Raw genomic sequence first — 20,268 nt, 5'->3', positions numbered from 1 at the left:
GTTCGAGTGTCAGTGTTCGCGCAGCGTCGCGTCGCGCCGTTGACAGATGTCTAGGAACAAAATTCAATGACCCTACCACGCATTTAGACCATTTGTCTTGTTGTATGGCGCGAATCAAGCATGACCGGCTCGAGAAAATCTCTGGGGAAACACCGTGGTTGTGTTGACCCGCCATGTTGACAGCCTGACTCACCGTTGGCGACGCTCGGATTTTTCGTGTTTTCGGCAAGTTATTGATCTATTTGCACCGTCAAAAGTGCAACGAAGCTAGGGGCGGTGTTTTATTGCGATGCAGGCCAATTATGACGAGCGGCAAGCAGATTTCTAGACTGGCTTCCCCAAAGTCATCTTCTTGATTTGTTAACATAGCTCCTCACGTCAGAACACGGCAAAGGGCATGCGACCAGCAGTTGCTTGAGACCAGGCAGCAGCTCGAAAACACCGTTGTTCACACTTGCAAGCGTGACCTGCGGGTCGCCTTCTCGTTTGAAGCGAAAACTCTCAGGAATGACGTTTTCGCGCGCTTTCGAGACTTTAGTCCGCTTTGGCCGATGTGAAACGGTTAGGCTTAGCGACGACTACGACAGCCAGGGAGCAGATAAGTTCATTGCTGAAAGCTCACCTCGCAAGCGTAAATGGGCTCATAATCGGAGGGACACTTCTTTTGTGCTTTTTGGCACGTTTCAGCGCCAGAAATGTTCTTTAGAGCGGTAAAATTTTGCTCACCGAGCGCACCCCATGGAATAATATGTTGCAAGTCTGCCCGCGGTCTTTAGGCCACTTTTCGGCATCCAAGAGACCGCGGTTTTCTGGCATCGCAAAGCGTCACGAAAATTTTATTTTCGTTTGGATTCTATCACGGGGGACACCAGCGACACGATTGCGACCGGTTCGGGTGCGCTTCCGTTCGCATCCGCTGTAAACAGCTGGGGGCACTCGGCACTCGCTTGGTACTCGTTACTAGGCAGGTCATCGATTGTAGGTTTGGTAGTTTTGTGGCCTGTTCTGTGCCTGTCCGAGACTAATTCGTTGGCTGTATTAATTTGACACTGCATGCGCAAAAGGGTCATCGCCATGGCGGTGATGCCTCCGCTCGCCACTTCGCTCTAAGCGGGTCAAGCTCTTCGTGCGCTTCGAGTAATGCAACCTAAAATGCATGCGTTTGGGTCGGGGCAGGAAGAAATTTCGAATAAAACGATATTTCGAGTAAAGCGATTTCATTATAACGAGGGATTACTGTACACCCTCTGTTAAGGGTGTACCAGAGGTGTCAGTGAGGAATTATTAATGAGCAAAGTTTTCTCATCATGTTTTGGCACTCTTTATGCAATGTATAGCAGGCACAGTCCAAAAGATTTAGCTGAAAATTTCTATTAGTTAAAGAACATCATTACTATCCAAACAATAGCAAAAGTTCTCCAAACTGAACAGCAAAAAGTTCTCAGCTGGAACCAGAACATCCCAGTTCAGAACCAGCTAGCTCCTAGTTGTGACCAGAACATTTCTGCTGGAACCAGTTGGTCCAGTACAAAACAAGCAAGGTTCTTGCTGAGAGCAGTTGGCCCAGTAGAAAACCAGCAAGCTCTGCTGCTGGAACCAGCTGGAACAGTACAAAGCCAGCAAGGTTCCAGCTGGGACCAATTGAATCCAGCAGGTTTGATCCAGGTGAAAATTTGTTAATGGGATTCTGCTCGTTTCTAATGATTTCATCTGGTCCCAGAAGGAAGCCTTCTAGTTTGCCGCTGGTTGAAATGGTCCCTGTAGGGCACCAACTGGTTTTCTGCTTGGATCTACTGGTCCCAGAAGGAATGCCTTCTGGTTTTGTGCTGGGGTCTACTGGCCCCGAAAAGCTTTCTGGTGTGCTGCTGGTTGAAATGGGCCCTGTAAGAAGCCTCTTCTGGTCCCTGCTGGGAGCTTCTGGTTCTGAAGTGGGATCTACTGTTTTCTACAGAGAGCTTCTTTTGTTCGATTAACAACCTTTTCTGTTGTTTATGTTGTAATGGTATTCCTCAATGAACAAAATTTTTCACCTAAATATCGAGTTTTTATGCCATAAATTGCAAAAACAGCATTGAAATTTAATGAAAAAACTATGTTTATTAATTAGCTGCTCCCCGCTAACACCTGTGGGATGCCCTTAATGATGGAGTATAAAGATGAGCTCATAGTAACAGTTTGTATTAATGTAAGTATGTTTCTCATATAAGTTATGTGTATTGCAGTGCTTTATCGTTGGGCTTGTTGGTGCTTGCTACAATGGAAGCTTTGTGTTCTCAATATAGGCAGACCTGCGTGGCTCTGCAGGGTGACACATTTTAGTGTAGGTTGCTTCTATTTTTCTGAATTTTTGGAGTGTGCTTAGTATCATTAATCAACTCTTTAAAACATTTTGTAACTTGTCAGAAAGGTTAGAAATCTAAGGGCATATTACACGGATGCTTTATCCAAATAAATGTTCCTGCTATCAGCATGCAGTTACTGGTTCCAGCGGCTACTGGTCCCGGTAGCTACTGGGAATGGGCCAATAAACCATTTGAACTGGGACCATAAAGAATCCGATTTGGACATTTTCACCTGAGAATTCCAGTAGGAAATTTTGAAAAGAAGAGGCCCATGCAACTATTCGATAATCGATTCGAACTGAATGTTTGGTATTCTAAATCTCGAAGTACAGTAGAATCTCGATAAACAGAAGTTGGTTAAACAGAACCAACGCTTAAATGGAACAAACGCCTCGCAGTTGGTTGGTTTTATATTAAGGCAATGTAAAAAAATCTCATTAATCGGTACAAAAATTTTCCGACCACCGCATAAACGGAACCGAAAAATAGGCTCGAAACCGCAACTTGACTCTTTCCGATTTCAGTCTTTGGACATTTCCAGTTTTCTCGCACACTGCAACCGCATCGCTTGCTTTCTGTCACGGAGTGCTTGCAGTTGTGTTCAGCTAGGCTTAAGCCTTACATCCGCTGTTGAGCGCCGTCTGCGACATTTCGTCGCGAAGTCAGCATCCGATGGCAGCGCAGAAGCGACCTCACAATGCCTTTACGTTAGAAAAAAAGGTGGAGATAATCAACGACTTCGAGAGTGGTCGCTTCACAAAAACAGCGCTTGCGACGAACTACGCTGTCTCCAAGAGCAGCCTCATGAAAATACTTCAGGACAAGGATAAGCTGCGGCAGGCTTTCGGGACGTCACACTTTGGCCCTCAAAGAAAACGACTGCGGGTGGCAAACCACGAAGATCTGGAGAAGCGCCTGGTGGTTTGGCTGCGGAGAGCCCGCAGTGAAAACATTCCGATCAGCGGGCCACTCATTCACGTGCAAGCAGAAGAATTTGTTCTGCAGCTCGGCATCGAAGGTTTCTCGTGCAGCGAAGGGTGGTTGATGAGATTTAAAGATCGGAATGGCATAGTGTGTCGTGCCGTTTCAGGGGAGGCTGCCGCTGCAGACGTGACAGCATGCGGGGACTGGCGAGCAAGACGGCTCCCCAAAATTCTGCAGAAGTGAGCAGCCTGTCTAGTATGGGTGGCGCCATCCAAAGAAAACGGTTGCCAGAGCTAAAACAAGCAAACATAAAGTACTTTTTCACAAGCCAATAAACTGCAGTTCCCACTGATTTCCACGGAATAAGTGGACTATTGACTTTTTTTTTTAATTTCAGTAGTGCTTTGAAAAAAAAAAAGTTCACTGCTTACTGCTTTTGTGCAATAAAGTTTGTGCCCATAGTGTACCATTCTTTTTATTATCTAGATTTTGAATTTGAGATCCGCTTCCGCGGAGACTGCCAAATGCGCGCACACCTGCCTTGTCAAGACCAAGCAGCGCGGAATAGATTGCGAAATCCTGAACCTTCTCTCGCTAAACGAAAACTCCTGATAAACGGAACATATTTTCCCGGTCCCTTGAGGTTCCGTTTAACGAGAGTCCACTCTATATGTCGCAAGTGAATAACATTTCCGGAACCTTTGCTTCGAGTGGTTTTGGTTCAGCATACCCACTCAGGGATGGCATAGCGGCATGCGCACAAGCAAGCCCCAGCTCCAGGGACACCTCCTAGGCGTACGCGCCACATGCCTGCACGTCCACGCGTATGCCAGAGCCAGTTTGCATATGCATGCAGCAGCACATGCGAGCAGGCATGAGCACAACTCCCACATCTGTACCTACGAGGTACCTGCGCCCGCACTACTTGCGTTGCACATGTGCCAGAACCGGCACAGCAGCGTGCATCAGTGCAGCCCCTTTGAATATTGGTCTCCGCTAACTGCAGCTACAGCAGCTGCTCTTTGCGTGAAATTCGCTAATCAAGCACAATGGCGCAAGCACGAGACACATGAAGGTGGATTTGGGCACGCAAGGTTGCTGTGTGTATGCCGAGCAGGTGACCATGGAGTCTCGACTTATAAGCAACAACTGCATGACAACGCGAATGCAATGCCAGCAGTTGGAGGTCCCACAAATAGGCCCCACACACCACAAATATATTGGCTCCACATGTAGGTTGGCTCCCCAAATTTCCGATGGCTATTATTGCAGTAACTCGACACAGCTTCAATAAATGTGACAAAGCTTCAAAGCACACTTTAATTTTCGTGTAATGGCCTTATAAATATATATGATTTTGAAAATTCCTACTGTGCCGTTAAACCTTTTTTGTGTGCCAGAAGTATTCAAAATATTCGCTTCAAAATTATCCGAAGAAAATTACTAATCACTTCAAACCAAAAAAACCACTGTTTGCACAGGCCTAAAAAAAGTTATATATATATATATTTTATGGTATTTTGAGAATGTATGCATCACTCATCCTTTCATCCCATGAGGAATGTAGGCATTAGTTCCCTCTTCCTCTTCCAATTCCTACCCACTAAAATGCAAGACCCCATACACCATTGCCCTGAAGATGAAAAAAAAATCTGAAGGAATGATTAGCAAGTTTAAAACATTATCAATTTGCATGTTTAAAATGTACATCCTCACTCAGGATTATTATCCAAAGCTGCAATCAGTAGGCTGGCAGAGGCACTGGTTCTGTAGCGTTTGCATACCTTTCAGGGATGTTTCATCATACAGAGACATCTGTCGAGCGTGCAGGAACATTGGTGCTCTCCTGGGTCCTGGAGAGGGAATTTCCATGTGCTTCAATGCAAGGTTGCCCCAAAGCTCTGAAAAAAAGAACCCACTTGTAAGAGATGCTGCCACAGTCGATACCACAACACACTGCAAAACACAGACACACATGAACCCTAACTGGAAGTATGTTATGCATGCATGGTTTCACACTGTGTACCTGTGGCTGCCACCTATTTACCTTGGCCTTCAAGTTTGATCTCCAAGAACAAGATCAAGATGTGTTGCCCTCGAAAAAGGTAAACTACATTTAATAGCTTTGACATGGCAAGGTTATGCAGGAGAACCTTGCCAAGGTAATGTAGAATAATTCTAAGGACAATAGCATGAAAAACATGGACAATAGGAGAGGCAACAGAATGAACGCTGACTGAGAACTGCGGTTTATTCACAGGAAACATACCAATATAATACCTGTGCTACACGGGCGTTTCGAATTCCTTCCAAACGAATGTCATTCGACTCGACTGCCAAACCTGCGCTGCTACACGACGTTTTTGAACGGCATTCGGTTCACATGACATACGAGTCGACGGAGCTCCGCGGAGACATTCGAGATTTTGGAATGCCTTCGAGGCGCAAGCGCGACTACTCTCTACTGCAGCGTCTTCACGCCATAGGTGGCAGCATAAGTTTTTTAAGAGCTAATACGTTCATTAAACGATGAAGTTCTAAATACTATTTATATACACTACACGGATCTTTTCCAGAAGTTTTGTTAGCAAGCAAATATTTACCGCATACTCTGGAAACCATCGTAGGAAAGAAAGGCAGCCACTTTGGCCCGCTTCCAGTTTTTTTCACTTTGTGCTGTTACTTTTGCTGTCGTTTTTTTTGTGCGTGTGCGTCTGTGCGTACATTTTAAAAGAGCTTTTTTCATTCAGTGAAGTTTATTGCACTCTTACGTTTTTTGCAACACACGCCGGAGATAGAGCCCAATGTAGCCAACAGACCGCACACAAAAAATGGCACGGCTATGGGCTTGGGCCTCTGTTAGAACAGAGGCGTTTAGTAATGAATAAATAGTAAAATTTAATAGAAATGACATAATACTTTTAAAAGTAGCAATTTTATAGCGGACTGTAACTATACAAATTAATTGTTGCTGCTATATTTGTTTAAAACAAAACTTGACGTCAGCAGCGCCCCTGTAGCTTGGCGGCAGAATACTGAAGCTTTTGAATGCTTTTGGAATAGTCGTGTAGCACCGTGCGGGTCTGTCCAGACCGAATGCCATCCGAAGTTTCGAATGCCGTTCGACACGAATGTCAGTTCAACGTACCCATGTAGCTCAGGTATAAGGCAAGCGCAGGCAAACAAGCAAACAACCAAACCAAACGCACATGTTGCTATGTGGAGTCAAGGTACACAACTTCTCTGTCGCAGGATTGCTGGTGCACAATCTTGTTCTTTTCTTCATGTGGTACGCTTCACTAATTTCTCTTGTGCTGCCCTTAAAATGTGTCACCAACTCGTCCGTATAGCTTTACCCATAATGCAGAATAACATCTGTGAGAATCATATCTTGGGAAAAAAACTGCTCAAATGGCCACTGTACGAAATGTACTCTCCCATAAAACACTGGCCAGGATGTCCAATGCCAACCAAGAAGTAACACAGTGCAATACTGCAATACCTTCATTGTATTTATTTTATATAGCCACACAACACAAGTCAGCAGCTCTTATTTCTGATAGATACTTAACTACAGGCCTGTAATAAAGTGTTTAAATGTGGTCTTTGAATAATTTAAGAATGCAACAAAACTTCAACAATTTAATACAAGTATGTTCATAAATCTTGCTGAATTCATACACATCCAGCAACCTAGCAATTCCTAATGCAAAAAATGCAGCATTAAAGTCAGCCTCAAAGCTAATGTCAGGGCTACAACATACACTTTTGTCAACACATCACGCAACCTCGCATCACACTGTGCCAACTGCAAATGCATGTCACGCCAAAGTTTGATAGGATGCTGGTCCTGCTACAGTCAAATAATAGGTTGACAACAGAACTTTGGGAAGCATCTCTGAAGACCTCAGATATGCCCAGCGTTTTGCTTTCTGGACAGGAAGAGTAATTCTTAGCTCATTTACTGCTGCTCAAAGAAACATATGCATAACTGTGAATGCATCAGGTGTACTTCTGTAAAGCTTTGTGTGTTTTCTTGCCCTCTTCTTCCATTTTTTTTTCCCATCAAGAAGAGACTTGCATATGCACACTGCTGACAATATACTCCAGTTGAATGTTTGTACCTTTTGGTTCCATGTTGCTATGTTGTGTCCTTTCCCTTGTTCTAAAGTTAGGTCACGCTTGCAATATGCGGAACCAGCGAACCCCTTTTCAAACACTGCTTGCATAAAGTATGCAAGACTCATCCTCGGAAGTAGGCTAAATTTTTTTTTCTATTCTGTTTGTGTACTGAAGCTTCGTCTAGCTCATTGGATGCAAAATCCAAACACAGCACATGCACTTGTCACAGGCAGTACTTTATGGCAGAGAGCCAAAGCGGCAGTGTTGAAACAAAAGTGACACTTGCGGCACTATAGGAAACAGCACTGCTCTTACTGAAGTGGAAGTTTTGTGCATTACAGAAAGAGTTTTCCAGAAATGAAGCAACCTTCCCTCCCACCCAGAGAATAAACTTTGCTGGCAATTCAAATGCTGAAGGAGGTGTGCAAAAATTCACCAGATATGAAGGAACATAATGAACAGTCTGAAGACCAGCATTGATGGAGTCAAAGATAGCTTGCTCACATGGCTGCTGTTGCAGTCATTATTAAATGCCCAGCATCATCACCTTTCTTGGGTGCAACAGTGGTGGGTGACTCCAGGATGCCACGTACTATCAGTCTGAAAAGCATGACTCTAGATGCTGCAAACTATAAAATGAAGCAGAATTTCACCAACGACTGCTTCAGATAATCGTGCTGGCCAAAAGAAGTGACATGCCCATGCTATAAGGCGCTACATTAGGCTTTGCTGTTTTCCTTTCCTTTCATAAAATTTGAAAGCCTGCCAAATTCAATTATCTTTTTACTCCGAATTAATGACATTCTACTACATTAGTTCCTCATTTCTATTCAAGAAGCTTGGCAAAAAACAAGGTGAAGGTTGCCCATCGCATATTTGAGCATCACTTCTTCCAGTAAGCCAGTACGTTTGCACCTTCTTGGCACCAGTACAAGGGTGCAATCAATAGTGCCAGTTTGACTTCTGGCTTACCATGGTCTCTGATGTGCTGCCGTAGATGCAGCAACCACTTGGTGAAGTCCTGCTCACCATCGGCAACCATTAGGTGCTCTTGTACCTTGTCAGCAACCGCAGTGCAGATGCGCATGGCATGCATGTATTTTGAAGAGCAGCCATCTGTTCGTAGACGTGTGTCCTGCAGAGCAAGAAAATAATGTCAACATGATGTGGCATGTGGTTGTAGGGGGAACTAAAATGAAATGAAAGGAGCTATGAGAATGCAACTGAAGAAGTCTATGCGAAGCATCTCTGATAAGAAATGGCACCTCTCCTCGAGCAAAAATTTTTTTGAATTGTTTTTTATACCTGCTAGGTCTCCCGAATTATCTGGGAGACTCCCGAATTTTCATGGTTTTGTACTATTGTACAATTGAAACGAAAATCTCCCGGAAACACTCTCGTGTCTGACCAAATCTTTTTCCTAGCCTGGCCACCTATAGTCGGGTACAACTTAAGAAGACAGCGGCATTTGCCCCTCAAAGGCGGATGCACACGAGCCTCCGCCAATAGGCGCGCACTTCAGGTGACGTCATGAGCCGGACGGCCGGTGACCCCGCCGACGGAGAACATGCCTAACATGGCCGCCCTCGCTTCGAAATGGGCCGAGTCGCGTCTGCTGTGTGCGTCTCCCTTCGTCAGAGTGAATTCGAATTGTTTGTGGGCGTCTGTCATGTCGGAAATATTATTGCAAGCTTACGATGCACAACTTCTGCCGCGTGCGTTTGTTCTGAGCCGTGAGGCGACGAAAAAAGGTTACAGCGAACATCAGTGACTGCTCTGCGCTTCGTCTGGAAACAGGATCCCGCAGCGGCACACCGCTGCAAACAAACATCGTGCGTGTTTGTTCTATGGTGTTTCGTTTTGCTCCTAAGTGAAGTTACGACGAGGAGAATTTGCCAAAGTCTGGCACCTACTGTGAGCGGCGGGTGTGTTAGTGTACTGTGCCCCTGCGTTTCACGTCGGACGTGGCGAAGTGATGGAGCAAAACCATTCTCAGGATAAATGAGAAAAGTGTGCGCGGATGAAACCAACCTACGAGTTCCTCAACCGAAAAGATTTGCGGAAGCAACCTCCAACGCAAAGATTTGTTGCTGCCAGCTCAGCGCGCAAACGATCGATCGTTGGCAGCAGTATAAGATAGCCGAGCGTCTAGCAGGGCATCGTTCGAGTGTTGTGTAGCACCGTCGATTGATCACTTTCCACCAGTGCTAACAATCAGTGACTAACAAGCGCTGCTTGACCGAATGTCATTGGATTATTAACGGCCAGGCGTATGGGAACAGTGTTTGTTTCCTTAATGTCAGCCTTAGTACTAATATAAAATTATGACCGATACACTGGTGCCTTTACAAGGAAGCTTGGCATGAGTTCGCGTCCCTGTATGGCTTAGAATTCTTCACTCACTGCACGCGCCAGCTGTAGAATGCCTGCTGTGACACAATCGCACATCAGTTGTGCTGCCAGCACTCGACTTGCTTTCCCACAACACAGCTTTGTGCTGCTTTTCGATTGTTATGATATGTTGCTACTAAAACAATTCCAAGACAGTGAAGGCAACAGAGCCATTATGTACATCAAATAAAAGTACGACAAAGTAGGCACAGCTGCTTGTGAACTGACTCCTAATACCTCTACTCGCGTCTGCATTAAATGTGTGTGCATGTTTTCTTGCGTGTTTGTTTATATTTGTTATTTTCCCCTTTTTTGCATTTCAGATCTTAGTTTTCGCGCTCGCGTTTGTGTGCACGTGTGTGAATATGTGAGTGCTTCTGTGTGTGTATGTTTTTATTATTCCTATTTGTGTCCTTTTATTTTTGTGTTTGTTCTTGTAAGCATGCTGCATCCACCTCTTCCTTTACAATTTCATTAACTCGTCTCATTCTTACCCCTGTTAATGTGTTTATGCATCAGTGCATACGGCAGCTCGCCAGGAGTGCACATGAAAGGGTGCAATATTCTGCAACAGCATCTTGCGATGTTGCTGCATTCAATCTTAATAAATAGATGGTTTCGCTGCCCGTCACATGTGGGGGTACACATAACATTGTGCAGTGGATTATCATTTCCTGTCTTGACGCTCTCATCATTACAAATGCAGTTTTCTATTGAATGGAGTCCAGCAAAGCAGTGCTGTGAGAGCTTTTTCAGCTTTCACCATTTATCACCTCACCAATATCACTGTCTGAATCTGGCCGTCATTTTGCCTACGACTTGTAATGAACAAAGTGACTCACTAAAACACGTTCAACCTTGCTGAGCATTTTTCCGGTACGTAAATATGACAAAAAAAAAATGCTAGCAAAGTTATTCACGTTGACAATTGTGCTTGCATTCGCGTTAATGCCAGAGTCAGATAAATAAATTAAAAATTGGCTATGACAAGGCTGCGTTTTTCAGTGCATACTGCTAACAGAGCCATAAAGCGTGCTCTGACTACTGTTATTTCAACATGGGGCCCGACAAACTCGACGATGGCTGCCTGAATGAGCATTTTGGGCCTCAATAAGCTAATGATGTTTTATATTTATTCTCTTATTCTCATTACTTGTGTGAGCCAGATAACCAAAATAAACAATGCAACCACATGAATGTGCTTTGGCGTGCAAGCTGCTAACAGTGGCTGTCAGTTTCATGTTGACTACTGGTATCGCAGCTGCACTGGTTATGACATGACTGCGATTTTCAGTGCATACTGCTAACAGAGCCATAAAGCATGCTCTGACTACTGTTATTTCAACATGGGGCCCGTCAAACTCGACGACGGCTGCCTGAATGAGCATTTTGGGCCTCAATAAGCTAATGATGCTTTATATTTATTCTCTTATTCTCATTACTTGTGTGAGCCAGATAACCAAAATAAACAATGCAACCACATGAATGTGCTTTGGCGTGCAAGCTGCTAATAGTGGCTGTCAGTTTCGTGTTGACTACTGGTATCGCAGCAGCACTGGCTATGACATGACTGCGATTTTCAGTGCAGACTGCTAACAGAGCTATAAAGCGTGCCTTGAATACTGTTATTTCAACATGGGGCCCGTCAAACTAGATGGTGGCTGCCTGAATGAGCATTTTGAGCCCACCAAAGATGATCAGAGTTAACAGTTGTGTTTCAATTCAGATATACCAGCATTTAAACGTTTCTATGCCACTTCTTAAATCGAGCACAATGTGTGCTGGACGCTGCTTATCAGAATTGAGCTTCTATTATAAGAAATACGCCATAAATGGAACTGCTTATTTATTTCAGAGGTCACGGAATGGATGGTTGTCTGTTGTGAACCAACGGGAAAAATTTTGGTAGCCCTAATAAAGGCTGTTCTTTCGTTAAAAGAAGCCGTTATGCTTCGTCGAGTGGCTCAATGCCAGACAGCTCGCAGTCGGAGTCGCTTTCTTCAGTGTCGTCTTGACCCAGCTGGATGATGATGGGCTGAATGTGCTCACTCCCAGACGTGTCAAGTCTGAACTTTGCCTCCAAGTCCATCACGTGCTGAATGCTCTTCGCCCAGTCTTCCGCCGCTACGTGCTTGATTTTCTCCCTCAAGATGGCGTCGACCGTGGACAGCTTGAAGTCTCTGTTGTCCGCAGCGATGCCATTTTTGACCTTGGCCCAAACAAGCTCAATGGGATTAAATTCGCAGTGGTACGGCGGGAGCCTGAGTACAATGCAACCGGCGCTTACAGCTGCATTGTCTACGATGTAGCTCAGAAAGCGTGACTTTACAGATGCCACCAGCTCAAGCAGCTGCTTCTCTATCATCCTTTCAGCGTAGGTGATCTTCTTGCTTGTGAGCCACTCCTGTATCTTCTCCTTCTTCCAGGCCATCGTTGGCAATTTCTCTTCTCGCCGGCTATGGTAAGGTGCATTGTCTAAAACAATGACGCTACCAGCTGGCAACTTCTGCAGAACGCCATTAAACCAGCCCTCAAAGCGATTGCCGTCCATTTTCTCGTGGTAGTCGCCTGTCTTTTGGCCTCGGAATACATCCAAGCAGCCGTCGACGAAGCCATCCTCGCTGCCGATGTGCGTGACGATCAGGCGCTGACCTTTCCCAGAGGGTTGTTTTAGACCCGTCGTTAGGCCATTTGCTCGAGCGAACAGGCGTCCGCGCTTCTGCACCACGGTGTCTGTCCACACGATCGACCGAGTGTGTCCCGCCATCGCCCATGTCTCGTCCAGGTAGAAGATCTGTCGGCCTTCCGCTCGGTAGCGCTCCACGTCACGGAGGTAGCGATTCCGCCAATCGGTGATGTCATCCCGATCGATAAGCAGCGAGTTGCGGCTTCTCTTTTCGTGCTTGAAGCCGATCTCGGCAAGCAGGCGACGCACAGTCCACCGCCTTAGTGATGGGAGTTCCATACATTCCGAGAACTCGGTAGTGATCTTCTCGACCGTCGGTATCTCGTTGCGGCGAAAGAAATCGTGCACACATGACCTCAGCGCGCACAACGTGAAGCTGTCAAACTTCGCGCTGCGTCTTCTCTTCTCCGCATTGCGTGGGCGCTTTCGGGACTGCGTCGTCAGTTTGCCACCCGAAAAATGCGAAGCTTTAACTTTCTTCCTCACCCTGAACACAGTCCTTTCGCTGACAACGAGCATGTCAGCGACAAACTTGCTCGTCTCCTCTACGCTTCGTTCAGGCTCCCTGTTACGCCAAAACGTGTAGTAGTGGAAGATCATGTTGCGTGAATCGCTGTTCAGGATGCGGCCGCTCTTGCTCTTGCCGAGGCTCCTTGGTGGTGTGATCATCGATGCGACACAAGGCTCGTTCAGCAACAAAGGCTCGCGTTCCGATGTCACCTTGCTGGGCTCCATGGCGGAAAAGAAGTACGGAATGCCGTGCGCGAACGTGCGTGAACTCACGAGATTGTAGGTTCGCAACCGCAAAAAAAAAAAAAAAAACAAGTAGCAATTGAAAAATAAGCCTCACACATTAAAAAAATACGCTTGTGAAAACACACAAAAAGTACATATGAATCCTATGCTATTGAGCCAGACTGTTTTGTAATTACACGCCCGGTGCCGTCGATCTCGCTCCGTAGCAGACGACGCACAGCGTTGTAGAAGGCACGGAGTTATTTTTCTCTCGCGATCCGGCATGTGCTGAAGCATTTGCATCATGATAGTTTTACTAAGCCACTCATCAAGATACACAAATCTTATTTATACAGAGAAATACGCGTTTCAGAAGCAGTCACAATTTTTTGAGTGGGACTATTCCTTTAGTCGCGGAGGCAATTGGCTGCTGCGCTCCAGTCATCTGGGCGGGGCCTCTCCTGTCTTCTAAAGTTGTACCCGATTATAGTGCCGGGGTTGCTCTGGCTGCAAATCCAATCCAATCTTACAGCGTGATACCGATTAACGTCATGATCAGAAGAGTCTAAAATGCGTAGTCAACCAAGCACAAAGTTGAACCTGCTGGTACCAGAGGTGGGCAATTAATTAAAGGCCCTCACCATTTCTCCCTCACCAATAAATTGTAACCCTCCCTTACCCTCACCCTCATTTTGTAAAATCTGTGGCCGTCCCTTACCATCACAATCAGAAGTTTTAACATTCAATTTGTCCTTCCTCATTGCCGATATGTGCCGATGTTACCGAGTTGCATATGGTGCAAACAGTGGTACATTGCATGTGCTTTCGGCGACGTCCAGCCACGTGGATCCTTTTAGCTTGGCACTCTGTAGTTCTCAGTAGCCAAGAATGGTTCCAATTGGTATAACAAAGGTGCTGCGCTCATGCTGTAGCTGATCACTGGCAACAGCCAGGTAAGTCTGGTAGTTCCCCCGGCAGCAACTAAAATGAACTGTGCCGGGAGAATCGGGGCCGTGAAAAGTTGTTGTTGTAAGCGGCTATTTATTAATAAAATAAAAACAGAAGGAAAAGATGTTGATAGCCGCAGCCGCGGCACCTGCCATCAGAACCTGAAGCACCTGAGCTGCGACTAGCGGGAACAAGAGGACAGGGAGAGGGAAAAAAGGGTGGGGGGGGAGCGATAGTAAGAAAGGATAGGGATAGGGGGTAATATACATTATGTACAAATAAATAATATGGAAATAAATGCGGGATGCTGCACCACGCATGACCGTGAAAAGCACAGAAAATTTTTCTTGGAGCCCCAAGTAGCCAATCAGAGGCGAGAGCCAGGAGAATTTCAACCTGAAAATTTTCCCAGATGCCAGAAGAAGAGACACTGCCTTATATAATCGGGCCAACCTGCCCATCGATGTGCACTTCATAAGTTTGGAGAGGACGGAGTGAAAAACAACTCCTTACCACGCGCGCAAGAGGGAGATTCTGACGACTGACCAGTGATAGGGGTCACACTTGATCAGCTGCTGACCGAAGGGACGGAGCGCACATAGCCCTCCAGACAACAAAACACTTTACTCTGAATCAAGTTTCAACAAAACACTACCACACCACAGCTGAATATTAACAACGTGATTACCAAAAGGCAAGGGAGTGAAGCGGACACAATTGATGATTTAAAAAGTTACATGATGGAAAGACTGTTACTGCGCTAGAAAGACAAAGACAACCCCGTAAAAGAAGGGACAAGTGCAGACTTTCAACTGATTTTATTGGGACATGCATGCATATATCAAATTACAGACCAATCAGCTTACTGTCTGTTGCCTACAAGGTATTCATGAAGGTAATTGCTATATAGTCAGGACAACCTTAAACTTTAATCAACGAAATGAACAGGCAGGCTTCCGTAGAGACTACTGGACAATAGACCACATTCACGCTATCAATGAAATGATAAAAAAATGCGTACAATATAATTAACTCCTATAGATTGCAAGAAAGGATTTGACTGAGTCTAAACCTCAGCAGTCATGCAGGCATTACAGAATCAGGGCATAGATGAGCCTTGTACAAAAATACTGGAAGATATCTATAACAGCTGCACAGCCACCATAGTCCTCTGTAAGTACTAAGCAATAAAATTCCAATCAGGAAGGGTGTCAGACAAGAAGACACAATCTCGCCAATGCTATTCATCGCCTGTTTACAAGAAGTGTTCCGAGGCATGGATTGGGAACAGCTGGGGATAAGAGTTATGGAGAATACCTAAATAATCTGCGATTCGCTGATGACATTGCCTTTCTGAGTCACTCAGGATATAAATTGCAAATTATGATAAATGAGTTAGATAAGCAGAAGAGTAGGCCGGTCCTGAAAATTAATGTGCAGAAAACCAAAGTAATCTTCAACCGTCTGGGAGCGGAACAGCAGTTTACAATTGGGAGAAGGCGCTGAAAGTGATAAGGGAATACATCTACTAAGGGTAGGTAGTGAGCACACATCTGGTTCACGATATGGTTATTACAAAGTTACATAGATAACATAAGAGATGGGGTATAATGGAGTGAAAACACTGATAATGCTGGCATAGTGATTGAAAAAGATTCATAAACATGCACAATGGTATGCGATTGAACAAAGCAGTCCAAAGTACAACACAAGGTACAAAGTTCTAACTACAAGGACAAAAAATGAGTTCGAAAGAGCGGGGTGAAGTGGTGGCTTATCTGTGGAGTGGCTAGGTTCGGTTGCAACAAGCGCAGCCGGACTAGCCGGGCACCAGATGCCTGCTGTAGGGCTGATGTGGTGTTGCGGGTGCAGATGAGCTTCGGCCACTCATCTTCGGGGCCACCGTTAGCACACTTGACGAACCAGACCCCGGCCAGAGGCTCGCTTTTCAGCCACAACTCTTGCTGACCTCACACACAATGCAGGCACTGACCTCCTCCAAGCAAACTGCTCAGTTCACCTTTTTCCCACCGCCACGTCCCCATAGTAAAGGAAAGCGATCTAAAGGAACGGCATGCAGGCACTCAGGCTAGATTTCAAAAGAAAAGCAAATATAAACACAGCGTGGTACAGACAGGAGACAGTGAGAGAAACAAGCGGGCACTGACTTTCAACTTTGCATTTATTCTGTAGAGCGAAAGGCGAAACGGGTAGAGCGACAAAGGATATGAACACAGGATACGAAAACAATCAAAAGGAGGGGAAAAAAAACAACAAAAAAGCAACACAAGGCAAAATAAACAAAAAAATTAGGCGAAGCCCCTCAACAGTTGAAATTCTCAATAATCAGCTGCGAAAAACTTCGCCCAAGCAAAGCGCCCTCAAGAAACATCGAAGGCACAGAGAGCAAAAACCGTCTGTAAGCACAGTGGAGTGAGGCCACAAACCAATGTGCTCCAAGCAGAGGCAGAAACAAAGCCTGAAAAACAAATTACAAAAATAAGGGGGAATGAAGGGCTACCCCAAAAGAAGACAGCCGTATAAAGGCAAGAACATTGATGACTGAAGAGGGAAAAAAAAAACGCACGGAAGACCATGGGACGGGAGAAAGAAACACCTCCGTTCAATGACAGTTCTCGCTAGCGGAAGGTACACCTTTTCTCTTTCAGTGAAAGTGATTGAAGGGATGTTCACGCAGCAGCTTTTGGCACTGTTAATTTTGAAGGCTCCCTCTAATGATTTCTCTGATAAGTCGATTGCCATTTTTTGTGATTATGGAGCAGCTTCTGAAGCATGACAGGCAGCCGGAATTCATGCAGTGGACACCAAGGTGCCCAGAAACAACTTTTTCCACATTATGTTGGTAATTACGTACAGCGATCATTTATGCAGCTACCGATTGGCCAGTGTACACCGCACCATAGATTAAGGGAATGGAGTCAACTCCGATAGTGCACGGCACGAACTGCAATCTTTGGTTCATGGTACATGCGCTGCCCTCTCCGTTAGGCAGATTTAAGAGATTGCAAAGCCTTGAAAGCTTGTTACGAGCGGAGAACATAACGTCCACGTTGGCACGTTGCCCGACTCTCCTAATGCGGCGAGACAAATTGTGGATGCAAGGAGTGGTGTTGCACCTTGTTTTTCAGTGTGCGAGCACTAAGGCTTCCAATCTCGAAAAAAGAAAAGCCAGACCTGCAGAAATAAAATAAATATGGCTGCGACTGCTCCGCGCCTGGGTTTTTAACCCACAGAAGCGTGAACAGAACAGCTTCACTGGCCACTGGACGAGAGCACTATGCTATTGCCATAACCGATCACCACAACCAATGACCTCCCCTATGTTTAAAGGGGCTCTGAAACACCTTCCGAGGAAAGCACATCAACTCGCTCCATCACTGCATTGTGTTGTCATGAAAACCTGAGCCAAATAATACACTTCTACACGCAACTGAGGACGCACAATCACGTGCGAAAGTTGGCGAGCCCTTCCTGGCGACTTTTTCATGCTCGCACCCTCCTCCGTCGCTCGCATCTACGTATACATGTTGAGAGGTGGCTACTAGTTAGATTCTTTCAGACGTCGGGCAGCTACCAAGGCCGCGGCCAATAAGCCGCGTACCTTTGGCAGGTCAGGAAGCTCTCCCCTGGAGGAAGGGCTGGCGGAGGAGCGCCAACCTTCCAGCGTGCAAAATGTGACGAGAGGAGAGGGAAAAGCGCGAAGACGCTGAAGTTCAAATTTTGACTACAGGTAACTCAGCCTCTACAAAGCGCATTAGAAAATTTCTTGCTGGACAGTATTTGTGAAGGGGCGTGCTTTAACAACCCAGCCATACTGGAGCTTTATTAGAGCCCCTTTCAGAGCCCCTTTCAGAGGCCCTATCAGAGGCCCTTTAACTGACACTCTCTTGCGCTGTACATTGCATGCCGTTGTCTTCATAAACTTCCATTTGTGTACAATGGATCCAGGACACACCGCTATCTTGTTGCCCTCTTAAGGTGCATCAATAAATCCCAAAATTTTATAGTGTGCTACCCACATTTCACCCACATTTACCAGAAGCCTGATCTTTAAACCCTAGCCTCGAACCGAAAACAAAATGAAACACATGCTAGCACACATACTTCACGTTGGCTGTAATTTGTTTTCTTCTTTCTCTCTGCCTTGAATCACAGGCCTAGAAATCATGGGAATAATAAAAAACCAACCTTCGGTCAAGAAATTCAATGAGAGTGTTTTAGAGGAAATTCATGGGTCACCTCAAGCAGGGCGAGGACACCACGAAAAACTTCTTGAACATCAGATATGCCGGTCTGAGGAGGTTCACGGGCATGATCTAAAAGGACAAGGTGGTCATCGACATAGCTGGATGTCTCGATGACAGTTGGGAAGGCTTCTAAGAAAAGAGACAGACCCTGCTTCTTAGACGCGAGCAACATGCCACTCAAAACAGTGGCAATGCACGACCCAATACATATTTCATGTCGGAACGAACATGCATTTTCCAAAACAGAGAAGGTAGAACGAGCACAGAAGTTTAGTACTAAACTCAAGGAAACCACTGTCCGGAACACCAGTGTTGCTTTGAAAAGGCAGAACACCATCGGTTTCAATGGCTTCTTGAACACCAAAAACAATTCTTCCTTTGAGTAAAACAAGTCCTTGATGTCGATCGAAAAGGCGGAGTGCAGAAGTGTTTTCTGATCCTCAAGAAAACATATCACCTCCAAGAATGTCCTGAGCAAAAATTGGTCAACCACTTGGAGAATATGTCGGTTATTTTTAACACAGAGTCATTCCATGCCAAATGTCCCAGATGTTGCGCTCGACCATCTCAAATTTGTTCCAAAAAATTACCAATCAAAATTACCAATTAATAAAAAATTCAGTTTTTTACAAAACACTTCACAACTTTTTTTATTGACATTTGCACAGATTCTGACTTTCGATATAATTTGGAGAATGCACCTTTATACTTAAAGTTGAATGGCACAAGGGAACGAACACAGGAAGACACAGAGACAGAAAGAGCGCCTACTACCAACTGGTAGTAGGCGCTCTTTCTGTCTCTGTGTCTTTTTGTGTTCATTCCCTTGTGCCATTCAACTTTATGATGAACCAACTAGCCCAACAGCAAGTAGTTCTGCAGCTTTATATGCATAAATATTTTTTTTTAATTGAAAAGGAGTATGAAAATGTACCATTTTTGTCGTCTTTTTTGAAAAACATCAACTTGTTCTCGGAAATTCGGAAATAGCCATTTTGTTTCCCTAGATGTCTAGTACCTATAACAAATGTAACAGGTGATGAAATTGCGTGCATCAAAGTAAAAAATAAATACCAAAGTTGCAAAAAAGTGCGTTTTGAGCCAAAAACGCTCGTTAATTTCACCCTGAGGTGGTCCAAGTAAAAATACAAACAAAAGCGGGTTACGTAGAACACTTTATTGCCTTTCATTTCTCAAATTTTTATCGAGGTAATTTTTGTTTAAAGCGAGAACAGAATATTTGAAATTGATCTCTCACACCACAAGTTGTGCCGTCTCTTAATGCCTCTTCACCGCAGAACACTGCACCTGGCATGGCACGACACTTAAGGCCAGATAATTTCAGATTGCCATCGCTCGCTGTCGTGCATTTTTAGGGCCGGAGCTAAAGAATATATCATGTGACATTCGGCAGATGGTATGCAATAAACGAGATCGTTTTCGCTTTCGAAGTTCGAACAGACCCTCTTTGGTGCAGGGCAGCCAAGAGAAGAAAAATGAGGGTATGCAGCGTGCTGTCTTTCATGAAACACAAGAAGGGCTACGCAAAGTGTAACAAACGTCTACAAAAGTATATGGTAATGTCCAGAAGAAATCTGTTTTCAGATGTTCTGTAGACAATTAAGCAAAAAGAGGTGTGATATGACTGCTAATGCTCCGCCAAAAAAGATCTAGAAAACTTCTTCGTAAGATCTTGTTAAGAACATATTTAGACATTTTTATTTCTTGGAAATGGCTGCTTATATGAAGCCTATAGACTCAAGATCAATGTGCTATATATTTATAACCCTCTAAATCAACCAGTCGGATTTCATTAGGTTTAGTGCTCATGCTTTTTTTAGAGCTGCACATT

At 45.0% G+C, this 20,268-nt stretch overlaps 1 protein-coding gene across 4 annotated transcripts in view; it reads right to left on the bottom strand.

The window, feature by feature from the left end:
• LOC144112700 (rhotekin-2-like) overlaps window positions 1-20,268 on the bottom strand; it is a 215,160-nt gene that overhangs the window by 9,799 nt on the left and 185,093 nt on the right. For all 4 annotated transcript variants that reach the window (XM_077645525.1, XM_077645527.1, XM_077645526.1 and 1 more), the window contains exons 9-10: window positions 8,361-8,523; window positions 5,051-5,167 (exon numbers count right to left, since the gene is read on the bottom strand). In XM_077645525.1, the coding sequence (XP_077501651.1) occupies window positions 5,051-5,167; window positions 8,361-8,523 (280 nt within the window). The remainder of the gene's footprint in view (window positions 1-5,050; window positions 5,168-8,360; window positions 8,524-20,268) is intronic.

Source organism: Amblyomma americanum, chromosome 1 (assembly GCF_052857255.1).
Source record: "Amblyomma americanum isolate KBUSLIRL-KWMA chromosome 1, ASM5285725v1, whole genome shotgun sequence".
Lineage (NCBI taxonomy): Eukaryota > Metazoa > Arthropoda > Arachnida > Ixodida > Ixodidae > Amblyomma > Amblyomma americanum.
Note: the sequence above shows the minus strand (reverse complement) of the source record. Positions and strands in the feature narration are given on the sequence as shown.